Genomic DNA, 17,470 nt, shown 5'->3' with positions numbered 1-17,470 from the left:
AGCGAACCAGGTCTCACTCCGTTAAGGTTACCAGCCCTTGTCGGCTGTGGAGATTTCCCTCAGTATTGCCCATAATTGTAGCTGTATAAATACAACCTACGGCGTACCACGACAGAGCCACGGTTTGTATTGAAAATGCAGTTAAGGGAGGCCTGCCCCTGTGCCTGGGACACATCCCCGACCTTGGCAAGGCTCGAGTGCTCCAAAATTAACTCTGAGTTTGTAAATCTCTTGTTATTACAAAAGACTTTGCTCTGTCCAGAGCATAGTCAAGATATTTTAAATCCTGTTTTGCGGCTGTTGTCGTCATGCAGACGGAGATGGTTTGTATGGGTAGCTTCCCTTCTGTCAGCTCTTCCACACTTTCTGAAATCTCACTTCTTTAAAAGGGGGATTTTTCCTTGTCACTTGACATTCATTTTAGGGAAGTATCTTTTCCCTAAAGAGGAAGTACTGCATTGCATTTATGCTTTCAGATTTTTCTTTCCAAAACCTCATGTAATATTTATACTGCTACAGTTACAGTAAGCAAAAGCTTTCCCCAGAGGAGGAGCGGTCTTTAAATGTCACTGCGAGCTGCGAGCGGTGCCCCTTCCAGATGAATCAGGCACTGCAAACCGGAGGGAGGAGATGGAAGGCAAGAGGGCAGGGATCCTCTCACCACCCCGTGGTGCTGCACTTTGGGGCTTGTCATCTGCATCCCTTATGTTTCAAGAATTTGTTTGATTTTGAGGCAAATTGTTTAATCTCTTTCCTTTTTTATGGCTGGGGTTTTTTTCCCCCTTTCATATGAAATGGGGCTAAACCTTCCCTACACGGGGCTGCCATCGTGGGGGCCGCCCAGTGTTTGCCGTGCTGACAGGGGCCATGCTGGTACCCGTAGCGAAGGACAAACCCGCGCGTATTTCAAAGCCAAAAGATTTGGTGAATCGGACAGCTCAAGGGTTGAAGGTGTGGAGGGAAGAGGCCAGAGTTTAGCAGTGATAAAAGACATTTAAGATCCTTTCAACATCTGGCCTGAGCTGTCCAGCCATCCAGAACTTGGCTTTCAGAAGCAGCCGAGCCCGGTGAAAGGGCTGCTGAACTCGTTCCTTTAGTTTGCTGCACAGGAGAAAGCAGCAGCCTCCTTGCCTTCCTCTTCCTCCCTGTAGTGCTGCTTTAACGTTTCTTCAAACCATGCGAGTTTTCTTCTGCTTTTTCTTCAATCTTTTTTCCAAAACTTTCCCTCTTTTTGCAACATTCCCATTCTGTGCCACCTGCCCCCCCAGAGCTCTTGGTTTTTCCCCTCAGCTCCGGAGCACGGCTCTTCCCAGTGGGGATGTAAGAGTTTGCAGAAGTCACTGCAGAACGCAGCACTGGCTCCTGCTCGTTTTTGCTTTTTCCTCAGACTGGGGGTTCTGAGTAAACGCAAACACAGACACACACAGAACTTATACATATATATGTATACACACATATGGACACACACTCCCTCAACCTCTCCACCTCCCCAGAGCTCAGCAGAAGTGTTTTGGCTACTGTACGATTCACGGTGGCTCTTGGCATTACCGGAGGTGGAGAACGGGCACCGTTCCGCCCCCCTCATTCCGTTTAGGTTCTCGGGGCGTGCCCGGGCCGCGCAGACCCTCCAGCCTCGTGCCTGGGACCAAGCCAGTAACGAGTCCCATCCCCGTCCCGTTCAGGCCGCCGGTTTCCAGCCCGGGAGGAGGAGAAGGGGCAGGGCAGGGCAGGGCAGGGCTGGCGGCGGGGCGGCGGGCTGGCGGGCGGCGGCGCGGCCCCTTTAAGGCCGAGGGTTCCCCGCGCCTCTCGGCGAGTCACCCGGCGCCGCTGGGGAGCGGCGTCACGTGGGGCGCAGTCTTGTGACCGGCTGCGAGCGCAGCAGCCGGGGCCGGCCGCGCGGTGCGGGGCGCTCGGGGAGGGGCCGCCCGCGCGCCAGGGGCCGCTCCGCCGCTTTCCTCGCGCCGCCTCCCCGCCCGCCCCCCCCCTTCCCCCCCGCGCCGGTCCCTCGCGCCCGGCCCCGAATGCGCGTGGCGCCGCTGCCGGGGCGCTCGCGCCGCCGCTGAGCTCCGGCGCCCCCGGGCGGGGCGGAGGGGCGGCGCCCGCCAAGTTGGGCGCTGAGGCGAGGGCGCCGCTTCCTCTTCGCCCTCCCGGCGCTCGCCGCGCCGCTCCGCTCGGCTCCGCCGGCAGGCAGCGCCGCCCCCCCCGCCCCGGCATGGACAACAAGCCCCTGCTGCAGGAGCGGCCCCCCGCCTACAGCCCGGCCGCCCAGGGCGCGGGCTACGACTACGGGCAGAGCAACTACGGCGCCATCCCCGCCCCGCAGCCCGGCTTCCAACCGCCCCCGCCCTACCCCTACCCGGGCGCCGCGACTGCCGCAGGTGGGTCTGAGGCGGCGGGGGAGGGCCGGCCGCCAGCTGGGGGGCGGGCGAGGGGCCCCCGGCGGGTGGAGGAGAGCGTGAGCCCCGCTTCCCCCCCCCCCCCCCCCGCTTCCCTGGGACGGGGGGCGGCTCTGGAGAGGCCCTCTCCCCCCTACAAACACCCCCTCCGCCGGTGCTTGGAGCGGGGGGGTGCCCCGGGGCCGCAGGCCGGCCGCGGGCTCTGGGGAAGGGCCGTGGCCTGCGCCTCAGGGGGGGCCGCCTGGCAGGAGCGGGGGGAAACTCTGGAGCCTCTCGCCTGGGGCTTCCCTGGCGGGAGTGAGGCGGTCGGGTCGTTTTCACGCTCAAAAGCAGCGCAGGGAGGAGGGTGCGCGGGGGATCCAGGTGTTTGAAAGCGCTACCTCCCTTTCCCCTCCTTCCCTCCGTGCCTCTGGGGTGTAACGTCGTGCTTGTGTTTTGCCCTCCCCAAAATACCGGCTGAGTTTGCATGCATCCCTCCGATGTGTGGGTTTTCCGCCTCAAAACAATGGCAAAGAGGCACAGCTGTGCCAGCTGTAAAACAGACCCCGGACTTGCACTTTTCTTTGCACGTGCTTCGGTGTGCTCTGGTTAATGTTTGTTTTTTTCTGATACACTTCAGTAGTCTTGGAGAGACTTAAGCAGGTGAGTAGCTACAGTACTTTTGTTAACTGAATTAATACTAACCTCCATCAAAGAAAGAAGTAGCCTCTCAGGAAAGACTCAGTAGAGTTAAGGGAATGCTCCAAAAGTTGTAAGAAATACGCTGAATAGAGCAGACGCTGTCCCCAGTCATCGACCATTGGGTTGAATCTTGAGGTCATTCATTGATTTCCTGCTAATAACTTGAAGCTTATTTTCTTATGGTATAAATATTTTTTGCTATGTTCAGTTTAATTTTAAGTAGTGAGGTTGGTACCGGATTGAAGAAAAGCTGAGCGCTGTGCCCTGGCAGAGAAGCTCAAAATGGATTGTACCTGGGCAAAGCGTACCTTGATTGTGTGGTTACACTGCATACGTCTAACCATCCCTCTAAAAAGCTTCTTTTTTAAAAATAATTTTTAATGTTAGTGCAGAAGTTAAGGGCTTGTGTTTTCTAACGACAGTTGTTAAAATGACGCACTCACTAGCTAACAAAGTGAGCTTTCTGAGATATTTTTTTTTTCTGTGCTATGCAACCTGCTTCCTTTCCGATTGCATCTTATCACTCCTGCCTCTCTCCAGTTGAAAACTCAGTATGTGGAGGTTGAGCTGGAAACCAGAGGAAGATTCATTCTCTTTCAACTACTTTGTGTGCTGGAGCGGGGCATACCTGATACATAAGTGAAAGCTGCAATCATTGTTTAAACTATTTTCTTCCTGGTGCTCAAACACCGTTGAAACAAATTCTCAAAGTTAATTATTAGCTCAGTGTCCTTTTTAGGTGGTTAAATTGTGCTAGATACTTGGGTTTTCAAAGTGGCTTTGCTATTAGATGTGCCGAGTAGTGTGTTCCAACTCTAATTTTGATAGAGCTTCTTGAAATGCTCAATCAAGACTGTTTCTGTTCATTTTTTTTCTATGTTCTGTTTCCATATTTTTTCATTATTGTTCTTTGTGCCTTATGTGTGGTGACTGAGGGGCCTTTTTTCTTATTTTAGGGTATGCTGTTCCTCCACCGATGTCACAGCCAAACTATTCGAGCACGTACACCATTATTCAACAGCCTGCTACCACCACTTCTGTAGTAGTAGTTGGTGGCTGTCCTGCCTGCAGGTAAAGTAGCTCTCTAGTTGAGAAATAAACTCAGTCTTGGGGTTTATTTTTTTAAATTACAGGTATCCATATAGTTCCTTGGTTTTCAATAGTTTCTCTTTGTGAGTGTGTATTAGAATTGAATTAGCTGAAAAAGCAGTAAAATTTAGCAGTGGAGTGCTTTAATTTACGTAGTATGAGCTTGTCCTAACGGGCTTGGGACAACCGCTGTCGTTAATACAATAGACTTTATATATAAACATGAATTTGTTCTTTATGATGGAGGAAGATCTGTAAGTGGTATTTTTAATGAAAAGGCAGTTCAGTCAGATGTAAAGGGTCAGTTCTTGAGGGAGAGGATGACAGGAAGTCCTTTCTGATGTGTTTCTGCCCAGTAATAGTGAGTAGCGTGATTTTATTGTGAAACTTTCCCTAATCTTTGACCATAGTCACTTCTGGTTATCTGGCAGCCTTGTGGAAGGGCTTCCGCTGCTGTGGTCTGTCCCCATTCCCAGCACCCAGACAGGGTGGTCATCAGAATTGGTCAAAAACATATTGGTATCTCGCGGCTTTAAAAGATCTCTTACTTTAAAAGTCCTTTTACTGTAGAAGAAGAACAGGGAGATTAACACTTTGAATTGAATCTTTTAATCTCATGAATACCAGAAAAAGTGATCAGCTGTTAGTTGGAGTTGCAACAAAAGAACAACTTCCCCCTTGGAGATCAACAGCCATAAAAAAGGGAAGGAGGCACTCTGTTTCCACGTGAGCGCTGCAAGTCGGCTGCAGTCCCTCTGCGCTTCTCAGTTGCTCTCGTCCTGGGACGTTAACTAATGGGTGGGGGCAGCTGGGTGGCTGCTGGTGTGGTTCAGGCAGTGGTGTGCCTGGCCAGCTGACTCAAATGCAGAATTGTTGCCCTTCTGTTAAAATGTTATGGGAGTTACCCTTGTGGGCTCTTGCAAGTAGGCACTTAATATTCTGCAAGTCTGAGCCCTTGCTTATCCGTTTCAAAATGCGTTGGGAATGGACTTCCTAGAATAGCTGAAACGGTACCAGATTTCAGCGTGATGAATGCGATAGAGACCGTCATAGTGGCAGAGTGGTTTTGTTAGAATTGGTGTTTGTCTGAGAGTCAGAACCTGCCCTCAAAGGTGGATTCAAATAAGAAGTATCTTGTGGTGCTATGTAAAAACAGGTGCCTGCTGAAATGCCCCTAGTTAAGGCTGAAAAACCTGTACCAGCTGGAGCTATTGATCTGAAGTTGTACATTTTAAACACCGAGGGAAAATAACCATCAGACGATGCGGTAGATCCTGCCACCTGAGTAATTACATTAAAATGCCTATGCTCTAGCTCAACCAGAAGACAGGAAAGATGTTATGCCTTGCTTGGTAAGAAGCAGGCAGTGCATTTATACAGACCTGGCCCTAAACCAAATAAATCTCTAAAAGTTTATGGAAGTGGTCTTTGCAGTAACTTAAGATTTGTAGACTCTTGCTGCTATTCTTAGGATTTTTTTTCCCTGTTTTTCTGGAAGTTATCCTGGGATGCTCTAGGAGACACCTTTGAAATGATCATTTGCAAGTACAATATCTAACTGTCGCTAAAGTTGGGAAAATGAGCTATCTTTTGTAAGGTGTTTTTAAGTGACCTCACTCGAAGAGTTTTCTCAAGTCATCAGACTGGCTCAGCCAGAAGTACCCAGTGCTCTGTATGTTGTAGGGTCTTTCTGAAAGCAAAGTACCCTCCACAAAAACCTTGTTTACTCATGGATTCTCAGGTTTTGGTTTAGGCTGTGGAGAAAAAAAAAAGTTGTGAGGAGAACTGACACATTGATTACTATGGGGCATGGTACTGCACTGCTTAAATTGTAGGACTCTTCTCAGTGCTTCTGAAATACTCATCCTTGGAATTCTCCGATCAAGAGTAACGGTATCTAGTAATGGTGTGCCATAGTTGTCTGTGGTATCACTATGTTTTTTCCTAATTTTTTTTTTTTTAGAGGAAGAGTCAAAGTGTCAGGGTAGGAGGAGAAGAATCTCAGATAACTAGCCAAAAGACAAGCAAAGGAATTGATAGTCTGGTACTTGAAGAGAAAGGACAGGGAGGCTGGGTGGAAGCATGGTATTAGAAATATTCACGGGAACCTGAAAGGTCGGGGTTCATGTTCTGGAAGGTTACACTGGCTGCTTCTCTTGGAGAGAGAGCTCATAATCCTCTTTGACTTCTCAAGACCTTAAACATAGTCCTAGTTTATTTCCTTGGCCTGGAAACCTATTTTATGAAGAATGCAACATGCAGCTGTACTCTGAATACAACACTGAGTAGAAAAGTTGTTGAAATGACATTGATAAACATAAACTATTGAGGGTACATAAAAAAACTGTGTTATTGAACTGCTAAGTCAGTCATCCTGTTACTCTTCTGATTTGATGCTGTTGGAGAAGCCCATCTGCTTTGGATCATGAGGAAAGAACCTTACTTGTGGCTGCGGCATAACGTGACAGATAAAGTAGGATAAAGCTCATCGAGAAATACAAACCAGTCTTTTGTACTATGGCGTTTATGAATGTTGCTAATTGAAATCAAAATGATTTCCAACTTAAAACATATGACGTTGAGGAGAAATACGCAGTATGGGTCTGTTATTTGGGTAGGAGTCTATTTTATTGCATGATGTTGGGATTAATAAGCTAGCTACAGTACAATTGTTTAGGCTTATTTATGGTATGAAGTCATAAAAAGTACAAAATATTTCCATAAGCAGCCTCTCTACAAATAGGTAGTATGCCCCTGGTCACTATGTAATTGCATTTTTTTTTCCCCCCCTTCTCTCTGAAGCATTGCTGTCCTGTCTTGCAAGCTGTACTTCTTGCTTAGAGTTATTCATTAGTCAGATCATCCTTGTTCATCATTGGTCAGTGTTGCTTTCTAATTACAGACTTTACTATTGATGTATGTTCCATCCTTCCTTGCATTATTGAAATGTCTTGGGTGGTTGTAGTCCTGTTGTCTTAGTGTGCGTTCTTCTCCCACCCCTGATGTACAGAGAATTAAACTGAGTTGCAGAATCTTGTCAGATTTATTGCTTGTAGTTGACATCTAAGGATTGGCCAAGTCCTGCTTTTGAACTGTTTTATGTTCCCAAGTACAGATTGAGTCATTATAGCCACTAGCTTTAGAGATCCAGCCATCTAATTATCTTTCTAGCTTGGAGAATGCAGTCTGGCTGCTTCTCTTGTGGTCACTTTCATTTTCTTTTTCTCCATCTTGTGTTGTTGGGTAGAAAAAACTGCAAAGGAATGTTTGCTTCCCTATTACTTAACAGAAGAAAGATGCTTTTAAAAATTGTGAAAACATTCTCTTGATCTGATGTTTGCAAAAGCTGGTTCTTTCGAAATCTGGTAAAGAGCCTGTGATAGGCCTTACTGGGTTTTTATTTTCCTGTTTAACAAGTATTCAGTTCTTTGGAAGAAAGAGTGAGGGAAAGGACATAATGCTGCTGCATTGTGACAGCTTTCTCTTCTGACAGTTACAAAACATCTGCTTGAGAAGTATTGTGGGTCCCAAATTATAACACCACTGAAGCTTCTTCCAGGACTGGAAGATGAGACGAGTTTGGTCAAAAGCTGTATTTAGTCTCAGATCTCTCACAGCCTTCTCCCTGCTACAGGTGTATTGTTTTGGGGTGGGGTTTTTTTGGTGGTGGGTTTTTTTGTTTGTGGTTTGGTTTTTTTGTTGTTGGGGTTTTTTTTTGACTTGACAATATAGTAAGTTCTCAGCTTTGAGTTTTTTTTCAATTAAGTGCATCTCTCCTGAGAGAACAGACACTGGGAAAATTGCACGTATGTGATCTTCAAAATTTCAGTCTTCTGGCTTTACTTCAGTTATTTCAATTACAAATTCTGTGTGTGTGTGGTTTAGTAGAAGGCCGTTCAGGATATAGGTTTTCTATAGTTAGTCACAACAACTATATCTAAACTTTATGTAAATATTCTTAATATAATTCCATAATATGTACTGGTTAAATATGCAAGGAATTAAAAAAAAAAAAAGGCTATTTAGAGAGCATTCTGAAGAAAACCTGCAGATTTTTGGTTTCTAACAGCAGGCTGACATGCTAGAGATCCTTTTGAATCTTGTCAGTAAAGCCAACTTTGAAATACCACTTCAAGGGCACTGTAAAGCAAAATAGCTGTAATCGTGCAGCAGCTCCTGACACTGGTTTTTGTCACAAAGATGGTGAGCTTGTGCTTGGGATTGGTGTCGCTCCCTTACACTGTAGTTTGCAGCTTTTTGTAAACGTTCAGGCAGATTGGGGCGTTCATCCCTGCTGTGCTGTAGTTTGGTGACTGGCGCAGTTAGGGCGTGAAATTCAGCGATGACTTACGCACGTGATTGCAAAGAAGAAAGCCTTGATACAGCAGGCTTGAGCAGATGCCATGAATCTGCCATTCGGAATTACTGACTGGGGTAGCTGTAACTTCCTCCAGCTGAACAGCAGAGGCACGCAGCCGCTTAGCAGGACGTCTGTTACCTAAGCCCAGGAGGGAGGGGCTGGTAAGCCTGTTAATAGGGTCCCAAGCGAGAACAGCATAGCTTTTGCTGTTTCTGAGGATTTTTGTTCTACTAGTCTGAATTGATTTGTGGTCAATAATCAAAACACATTTTTTTCTAATAAATCAGACTTTATGCAATGTATTCCCTGTAAGAATGATAATCTGGTCCCTAACGCCCAGTCTGCCACTGGGCCTGAGTTGATAGCATTTTTTTTTTTTTTATTAGTGTCACCATTTGTCCTGATGTCTGTGTTCTGGTAATTAGGATTTCTTTGTAGCGATGAGTTGCTCTGGGTGAGAGTAGGGAACCGGTGGTGTTTGTTGGTAACCAGAGGTGGTACTGATTTGGCTGTGCATGCAGATGAGTGAGGAAAAAACACACCAGGTCTCAGTCCAGTTCATCGTGGGTAGATGTCCACCATCTACAGAGAATTTTAGCTGGCACGCTTAGCCTCGTTTGTGAGGCTAGGCTGTTGGTGTGAAGCCATGAAGCTTGTCTCTTAATTAGTGTGTTCTCAGCACTGGAATTAAAGCAGTGGTGCTATTGCATTAGAGAAAGCTGGTGGTTTGTAGGCATTTCAAGAAAGACAACAGCTACATACAGGCTGTTCCCATTGCCAGAATGTCCCTGGCTTTGCAGCCTGCCCTCTGTGTAGGCAGTGGGGCCTGAAGCATAAGGAAGTTCAGATAAATCTGCCAATACTGTGGTGTCCCTTACTTGAAGGTGACTTTTAAGGATAATTGCATTTACATATATGTCCAGCTTGTGTTGAGGAGGGCAAAGCCAGTGGCTACGTATAGATTCAGACTGCTGTCTGTGAATACGGATCAACAACCATTCAATATGCCTTCAGGCTGAGGCTAGAGGAGCTGGCATCTCTCTTCATGAAAATTAAAAACTGTACACATCCTGTGCTTACTCAGTAGTTGCATACATAATTGTCAATTCATTTTCTTCTGCTGCTTGCAGGTGAAAATTAAACATGCTTAACCTAGCTGCTGTTGTTGCTTTAGCCAAGACAGAAAGAAAAGGTATCTGTGTTTGTTTTCGTGTTTAAAATGAAAGGTTTGGTGTGCAGCTTCCAAAGTCCGTGCTTGTTGCTGATCTGCTGTTTCCACTGAAAGCTAAAGCTAAAGCCTCAACCAACCTCAGTGGCAGGAGAGATGGGATACTGATTTGAAAATTGCACTCGCTCGGTCAGTGAGGGAGTATCTGTGTAGAAGACAGCTGGAGACACCCTTAAGTGAAGTGCTGCTTTTTTTCAGGTCTTGCAGAGCTTGTCTCTGATTAGCTGGGATGACCCTTTGACTTTATTTGTAAGGGATGAAAAATGCTGATAAGCCCACATTTAAATACAGTGATGTAGTGCTAAGTCTAAAAATGCACGTGTTAAATTGTACTGATGCTGTGTCTGCAGAGCTCGCTATTGGCCCTCTGATCCTCACCGTTTGACTTAAGATAGTCATGTTTTAAGATGTATTTTCAAAAAGGGGGCTGTCTGAAAAGTAATTCGGTTTTAAATACTTGTCAGTGGGAATAATTGACCTTACTTTATGGAGTTGGCAGCTGCAGTCATAGCTTAAATCCAGGAGGCTGCTTGCAGTATAAATAAACCATTCCACTTTATTTTTAGATTGGGAGTGGTGCAGTTATAATCAGCTTTTATGTGGTTTATGCTGTAGAACAAAATTTATGTTTGGTTACATTAGTGAATCTACAGTTTGAATATGGAATCTCTAATTACTCTGCAGCTCAGGTAAGATGCACAAGCAAAAACTAAAATATTCATTCTCTGTTATAAAAAGCGTTTTGGGTTTTTTCTCCTTCTAAACTTAGTAACTGGCTAAGCAGTGATTGGATAAGTGTTCATCTAAAATTAGGTGGTGACACAAATCAACAGAAGCCCAAAAGTGTTTGTGTAGCTAGTGCTGTAGTAGTAGTCACGCTGCTATAGATGTGGTAGGAACTGACTCTGAAGTAACAGGTATGTCGTGGTGGAGGTCATGCAGACACAGTTCTGGTAAGCTTTCCAAGTGCGTGTCACTTGCAGCTGACTTGGTCTGCTGCTTGGCTGCGCTGTCCCAGCAGCACGTCCTGCGGCTTGCTTTGTCCCTCGCTGGTCCTTTTCCCTGCGCCTGCTCTTGAACATGGATGGCAATGGGGTTTTTTTCCCCTTTTCTTTTTTAAATTGGCATTTTGCATTACCACAAAACGCTTCCTGAATAACTCTGTTTAGGGGGGAGTTAAACCTATTTGAAGTGTCAAGGACATGTCATGACCAATAGACTTGGGCCTTGCAAGCTGATTAAGGTTGATTGTAATGGTTGAGGCAGCAGTCATCTATGCTTGGGTTTGCAGCTACTCAGGGCTGACCAGAAGTACCTTGATTAATCCCTCTCTGATGTTTAATTAGTGTGTTTATTCTTTAAGGTCAGATCAAAATTAGGCTGCTTATACTCCTAACCAAACATACTGGCTTACTTGTCACAAAGGCGGACTTCAGGGCAGGAACTAAATATGGAATTATTAAGAGACAGGAGAAGACTTCAAAACTAACAAAGCAAGAGTTGAATGCCTGCAGGAAGGGAATGCTCAGGGTGTGTGAATGGAGAAGATGGCAGTAGTGTAATAGCAAAACAAGGTGGGAAACAAATAGCCTTAACGTGCAGTGTACTGCACACAGTATGCATTTTCCAAAGTAATGTTATCTTTGGTGTCATTGAAATGCCTGGAAAAGGGACTTTGCCTTTCTTGGACAGATCTGTAGTACTGAAAACTGCCTAAATCTTTAATTCCCCAAAAACATCTAGATTGTGTCTAAGCCTCTCGGTACAGATGCACATACCTAGTAATCCAGTAACATACAGCGTTTGTTACTGGGTTAACCTGTGGAGGGGGAAAGGAGAGGCCTCCCCTCCTGAGCTTCTACTGCTGGTTTTCATTTGTTCTGAGGGTGCTCAGCATTTAGTGTCTTTCCACAAGTACAAATTGCCACGTTCAACTTCTGCATCCAGGCTTGCCAGTTTGGTTGAATGCTAGTGTCCTTTCTGTCACTGTGTCTGTAACCAGTCTGGCTATTTAAGCAGTTTTGACTCACTATGCCTTTCAGTCCTGTCAGCAGATTCTTCCCAGGAGATGGTGCTTCTAGTAGCACATCTTTTCCCTGGTGGATGAAGTAGATGGTATGAGAGCTTTGTTTACTGACTCCATTCTTCAATGGCAGTCTAATTTTGAGGGTCATTTGCGATGTAATCTTACAGTTTGTGTCCAGATATGCCCTAGGCAAAGAGGTTGTACAGCAAAGAAATGATGCTGAAGCTTTCCTTTAAGCCATGCTGCATGACCCTCTCACACACAACAATATGCTCAGGTAGGACAGCTAGTTGGAAATCTCTGGAAGCAAGGGTCAATAGGGGGCTTTTCAACTCTGCTTTGAAAGTCAGTCTAACAAGAGCATCTCTGCTTGGGTTAGTATGCTCTGAACTCGACCTAGGAGGCAGATTTTGATGTTTCCTGGTACAGGCTAATGGTATAACTGGTTTGGGGTTAGGACTTGAAAGTTGGGTAGCAAGGATAAGTTGATGGGAGCTACATTTTCTTTACTATTTTTCTTTCCTTTTGAGTCTCTCTCATTAATCCACTTTTTAAAAATTTATTTTAAATGAGGACTGAAGTCCTGTATACAGTGTTCTGGATGAAGCATTAATAATCCAGAGTATATGGGAAAAGTTTACTTCATGATATGCCCCTGTATATTTGCCTTTTTCCTAGTAGTGACAATGACTGCTGTTCTGTTTCTAATTTTTCAATAACTCCTTCTGTACCTACTTCCTCGGCAGTATTATCCCCTCTGTTTTCCCTATCTGTATTTCACTTTGCTGGGGAATGCTCTGTGGTGAGAGGGGAAGGGAAGCAGGCACTGCTCCCAGGGTCCTGGATTAAAGTTCTTTGTAGCAGAACTAGACACACACTAAAAAGAAATATTAACCAAGCTGAGCAAACCTAGTGCCTGTAGTTTCTCTTGAGTGCTGTTTGCTGAGGTGATGCAGGGCAAGTGCCGTGAGTCAGTGACTAACGTGCCAAGACAAGGGTGAGTTCCTGCTTTGCAGCAGAAATGGCCTGGCTCCTTCTTGTCTGCTGGCATATAGTGTAATTTGTCAGCACTTTCGCTGTAGAGGTAGAAGTGCGTTGCATGCCAGGTGGGGTACGTGACGCCTTTCTCTCTGATCCTCGTAAACCCACTGGACATGTCATCAAGGCAGCAGAAGTGTGAGGGCTAGTTGATGGCACACAAAACTGTGTGTTCATCGTTCCCACAAGAAATGCTCGCATTATCAGTGGGATAGATGCAGGCATTGCCAAACCTGACCTACAGAAGAGAGCTCTGGTAAACTGCATCACGAAGACAATCAGTGGTGTTGTTTCCAAGAAAGTGGCTCTTGCTGCTGCCGAGTGTGCCTGTAGTCGACGGTCAGTATTAAAACTTGTAGAAATATGAGGAATGAAAGTGGGTTTCTGTGTGTTAACTCCATACATTCTGTAAGTCACCCACTCATTGTGGCAAGAACTGGTAATTTGAATCGAATACAAAACCCTGGTAGGTAAGCTGGACCAACCATCCGGTATGGCAGTCTGTTTAGGTCTCATCAGTGGAGACTGTTGTGTGCTTTTGGAGATGTAAAGAAATCTATTTATAAAGAAAAAAGTTCCACCGTTACCTTATGCTTGATTCCTTAAACATAGCTCTTGCTTCAGTTGAAGAATAAGATACTACTGATACCACAACTATTGTACAAAGTACTCAGTAAATGTTAGGGGTTTTTAGTACTTCTAGTATTAACAATAGTATCTGTGGATAACACCCCGGAACGGTTGTCTTTTACAACCTGTGCTGACTGTATCGGTGCTGAATATGGCGATTCCATCCTGGAGAAAGGTGGTTTCATGAATTTGGGCAGTATCACAGATACTCTTAGTTTTACTTTAAGCCAGTGTTGATTCCTGGATTTGTGATTTCGTGATAGAGGTATGGGAATAAGAGCAAAAAGGGACTGGAGAGAGAGGTGAAACTCTTTCCATGTTTGAGGAGCCTTTCATGAAGTGCTTTAGAGCCATGGGGAAAAAATGTGGTACCTACACCACTGAAACTAATTCTACAAACAGTTCCAGCTCTGGGAAAAAAAGTAGGATCTGAAGTCCTAGGGAATTTGTCATAAAAGCAGAACACTTCTGCAGAGCTGATCTCTCATTGTTCTTACCTCTCTGGACACAGAGATGTCAGTGTTCCAGAGTAATCTCACATTGTTGTGGCAAAATAAAGGGCTTGCACTGACAGATGGAGCTCTGGTAGTGCGCGTGCCTGCCTGACGAGCAGAGGGGCGATGTCATGCCGCGTTTGTAGGAGTAGCCACAAGGGAACAGCACAGGCTATGGAAGTCTGAGCTTTGGGGCACTCGTGCTCGGACTAGAATCCATATGGTGATTTGAGCATTAGTCCACATCTTTTAATGTGTAGCCTTAAAGGAGTGTTATTTGAGGGTATGAAATGATAAAACTACTGCTGGGATCAACCATACCCTGACAATACCTTCATACCAAATACAAAGTCAACTTCTATCACAAGAGCTCTGTAAACAGAAGTAAAGTGAGTTCATCAAAAGGAGGGGACTGATGTTGAAAGCTCAAGGTGAATGTGAAGTTGTATAAGCAGCAGAATATCAAGAATGCTTTGCAAAGCCTTTGACTTCTGATGAGGGGGAGGCAGAATGGTTCTGAAGTTTAATAAAGTTGTAATGTTTTAGCCAGTTGCAGTGAGAAACAGTCTCTGAGTCTGATCTATTTATGTGTACAATAGGTTGTCTGTAGGGAAACAACAACTTGTTGGTCTTGGCACCTTGCTTGTAGCATGTACTTCAAGGTCACTTAGCTCTGTTTCTGTTGACTTTCACTGTACCAGGGAATATAAGAGGACATGTTTTGTACAAGTGTTTTGCTAAACTCCAAATTTGACTATTTAGTGGAGCTGCTCAAATTTCTTCAGACTGAATACTCAGGCTTTACTGTCTCTCTTCATTTTGGGGGATGTTTAGATACAGCACTTCAGAAATTAGAAGTCTGTTCAGGTAAACTTACGCTGTTGCAGAACTGTGCTGAAACAGGGTAGTGATTCAGTTGGGACTCAGCTGGAGCCAAATGACATCAATTGTAGGTTTTCCTGCAGCTGTAAAGGGACATCAGTTTTTGGAAGTAGAAACTGGGAACACCTTTAGAGGGTTATTTTGATAGCGATGCTTCTTTGGCCTTTGGACTCTTCTAGCTACCAGAAATAAACCTGTTAAACAGCTTATGACAGTAGTGCTGTGCCTCTGAGCTGTTCTGGTGACTTAGGAAGTCTGAATTTGAGTAGTTAGCATGGTCCTGCACACTCTTAACTGGCACCTTCCACAACCAAGTGGTGACATCTGAAGTGCTCTTCCACTGTAAAGCTACAGTGAGAATTTTTAAGTCCTTCTTTATGCTACTAAATTGGTCAGAGCCCTAAATGCCCAGTGCACCTAAACCTCTGCATCTTAATTATATATTGATGTGTGCTCCCTGAAGAAAGATACGCCAGCACACCTGAGAGACTGTGCCGGCAGCTGCAGGAACCAGACATTGCCAAGTTGCGTGTGAACTTGAAGTAACAGGCAGAAACAAATCTATTTGCATCTCGCTGTCTGCAGTGGTTTTTGCTTAGTGAAAGCATGAGCTGTGTGTTTCAGCAGAAGCCCATAACCACTGTTACACAGTTCTGCCCATTCAGACCTCTCTCTTGGGAAGAGGCTGAGAAAAAGCACCAAATCATCAGATCAAAACATTCAGAAAACAAGGATTCTTTTTTTCTGGAAGAGCTCCAGTGCACATACACTGTGGGAGACTTGTGGTTGAATGAACTGAGAGGGCTCACCCCAGGATAATTGTGGAAATGATGTAGGCAAAGCACATGACACAAATGTGACTGCTGCCTGATGTAAAAGACCTAAAAAGCTGAGAAATTGAGTTGTTTGGTGTGCAATAACCAGCGTACCAACACTGGTACAGTTTTTAGCACTGTAGCATTCCAGAAGAGTCAGTAAATTACTTCAAAAGCAGGCTTCTTTTCATTTTTATGAGAGTAAAACTTAGTGATGCTAAAGTTTAGTTCAAGAAAACTGTATCCTTACCTGTACAGAAAAACTTGACCCCAAGAAGGGCTAGCAAAGAATAAAGTTTGATACTTGCTTACAGTCTCTGTCCTGAACATGGGAGCTTTTATTCCTGGGTAGTTACTCCAGCAAGGATGCCAGGACACAGAAGAGACAGGACTTCCAGTGTCTTTAGGGATGAGCGCTGGCTGCATGTTACAGCTTTCTGACTTGGTCCCTGTAGAGCAGGTGCTACACCTGTGTGTGCAGGTGTTCTTCAGGGTACTTGCATTAACCAGTATTTGGAGGTGATAGAACTGTTCTGAGGTGTGGTGGCTGTGTTTGGTTCTAAGTACCAGTCCTGGGTTGCAGTGAGAAAGAGTTGCTGTCTAGAACTGAACAGCTAGTTTGTATTAAATCTTTTAGACTTCTTATCTAAAGTTTGATCACCTGCAAATTTCCTGTTTAAGTGGTATAATTCAAAACCTTCTGCTGCAAGCTATGAAAAAAAGCCTTTTAAAGGGGAGGGGGAAGGAAACACAACCAGCCAAACTTTGTACCTTACCTTGCTCTATAAAATGGTATGTTTCTTAGTGACTGCCAGATCACAAAGTGGTGACTGACTTGGTGGGTGTCCTTGACTGAGTCTGTTTTCCATTTTTACAGGGTTGGCGTGTTGGAGGACACCTTCACTTGCCTGGGTGTTTTGTGTGCCATTGTATTCTTTCCAATTGGGATTCTGTTCTGTCTTGCACTGAGGCAGAGAAGATGCCCTAATTGTGGGGCAGCTTTTGGCTAAGTGGATGAACGTGGACGTGCTTATGGAAGCTACAACTGTTAGCATACTCTTTCTAATGTAAATGTCATGTACAATCACTTTATTTGCTTCAGACCTGTTTTGTAAAGTGTGAAGAAATTTAGTCTCTTGCATGTAATTTAAACTTAATCTTTTATGAGCATGTGCATTGCAAAATGTGAAAACCCAACTTGTTTTCCATATTTAGTGGCACCTGTTGACAACTCAATAAAACTGCTTTTCCTTTTGCAATCCTCAACTTGTGGCTGGATTATTAAGTATGTGAAAATGACACAGTTTAGGGCTGTACTTGTTTAAGCAGATTAGTTAGTTCTGATACTGAATTATTGAAAGCTTATACAATCTAGGGTGGTTTGCCTCTAATATGCTTTAGAGACTGGGCTCAGGTGTGGGGTTATACTTCTGAAAAGTTGGTGTTTCAAAAGGGGATAACAGCTATTTATGCAAGGTCCCACAGCAAAGGAAGTGTCCTCTGCCTTGAACTTGAAAGGTAGGGGGAATGAGTGGACTCTACCTCTGCAGCCATCACATGCTGCTCATGTGCTATTTTTGATATTCAGGAACTGAAAGGCATTTCACATGACTTGAATTCACTGTTTATAGTAGTAGAAGCAGGCACAAAGTGAGTAGCCATGGCATGGTGGAGGCAGCATGTACATATGTAAGTGGAATGAATTACAGTAAGGATTAATCACCAGCAGTAGTCACAATACAGACTTCATGGGGCAGGTGGGACGTACCACCTGAACTGTATAGTGATAGAAGCACCCCATGGCAGTTCCTAACATTCTAGGCTCATCTGA

At 44.9% G+C, this 17,470-nt stretch overlaps 1 protein-coding gene across 1 annotated transcript; it reads left to right on the top strand.

Moving 5' to 3' along the window:
* The first annotated feature begins 1,855 nt into the window (after positions 1-1,855).
* Positions 1,856-16,905, top strand: BRI3 (brain protein I3). Its single transcript, XM_075768102.1, has 3 exons — positions 1,856-2,378; positions 4,034-4,148; positions 16,517-16,905. The coding sequence occupies exons 1-3, from the start codon at positions 2,213-2,215 to the stop codon at positions 16,647-16,649; spliced, it is 414 nt and encodes a 137-aa protein (XP_075624217.1). The 5' UTR covers positions 1,856-2,212; the 3' UTR covers positions 16,650-16,905.
* Positions 16,906-17,470: the final 565 nt, after the last annotated feature.

The sequence above is a fragment of the Balearica regulorum genome, chromosome 15 (genome assembly GCF_011004875.1).
Source record: "Balearica regulorum gibbericeps isolate bBalReg1 chromosome 15, bBalReg1.pri, whole genome shotgun sequence".
NCBI classification, from domain to species: Eukaryota; Metazoa; Chordata; class Aves; order Gruiformes; family Gruidae; genus Balearica; species Balearica regulorum.
The sequence above is the reverse complement of the archived record's forward strand: the minus strand, read 5'-3'. Positions and strand labels throughout refer to the sequence as shown.

Excerpts from the sequence above, each read along its gene's own strand:
- BRI3 (XM_075768102.1), top strand. The coding sequence starts at position 2,213 with ATGGACAACAAGCCCCTGCTGCAGGAGCGGCCCCCCGCCTACAGCCCG. Across the intron at positions 2,379-4,033 it reads GGGCGCCGCGACTGCCGCAG|GGTATGCTGTTCCTCCACCG; the intron begins GTGGGTCTGAGG and ends TTCTTATTTTAG. Across the intron at positions 4,149-16,516 it reads GGTGGCTGTCCTGCCTGCAG|GGTTGGCGTGTTGGAGGACA; the intron begins GTAAAGTAGCTC and ends CCATTTTTACAG.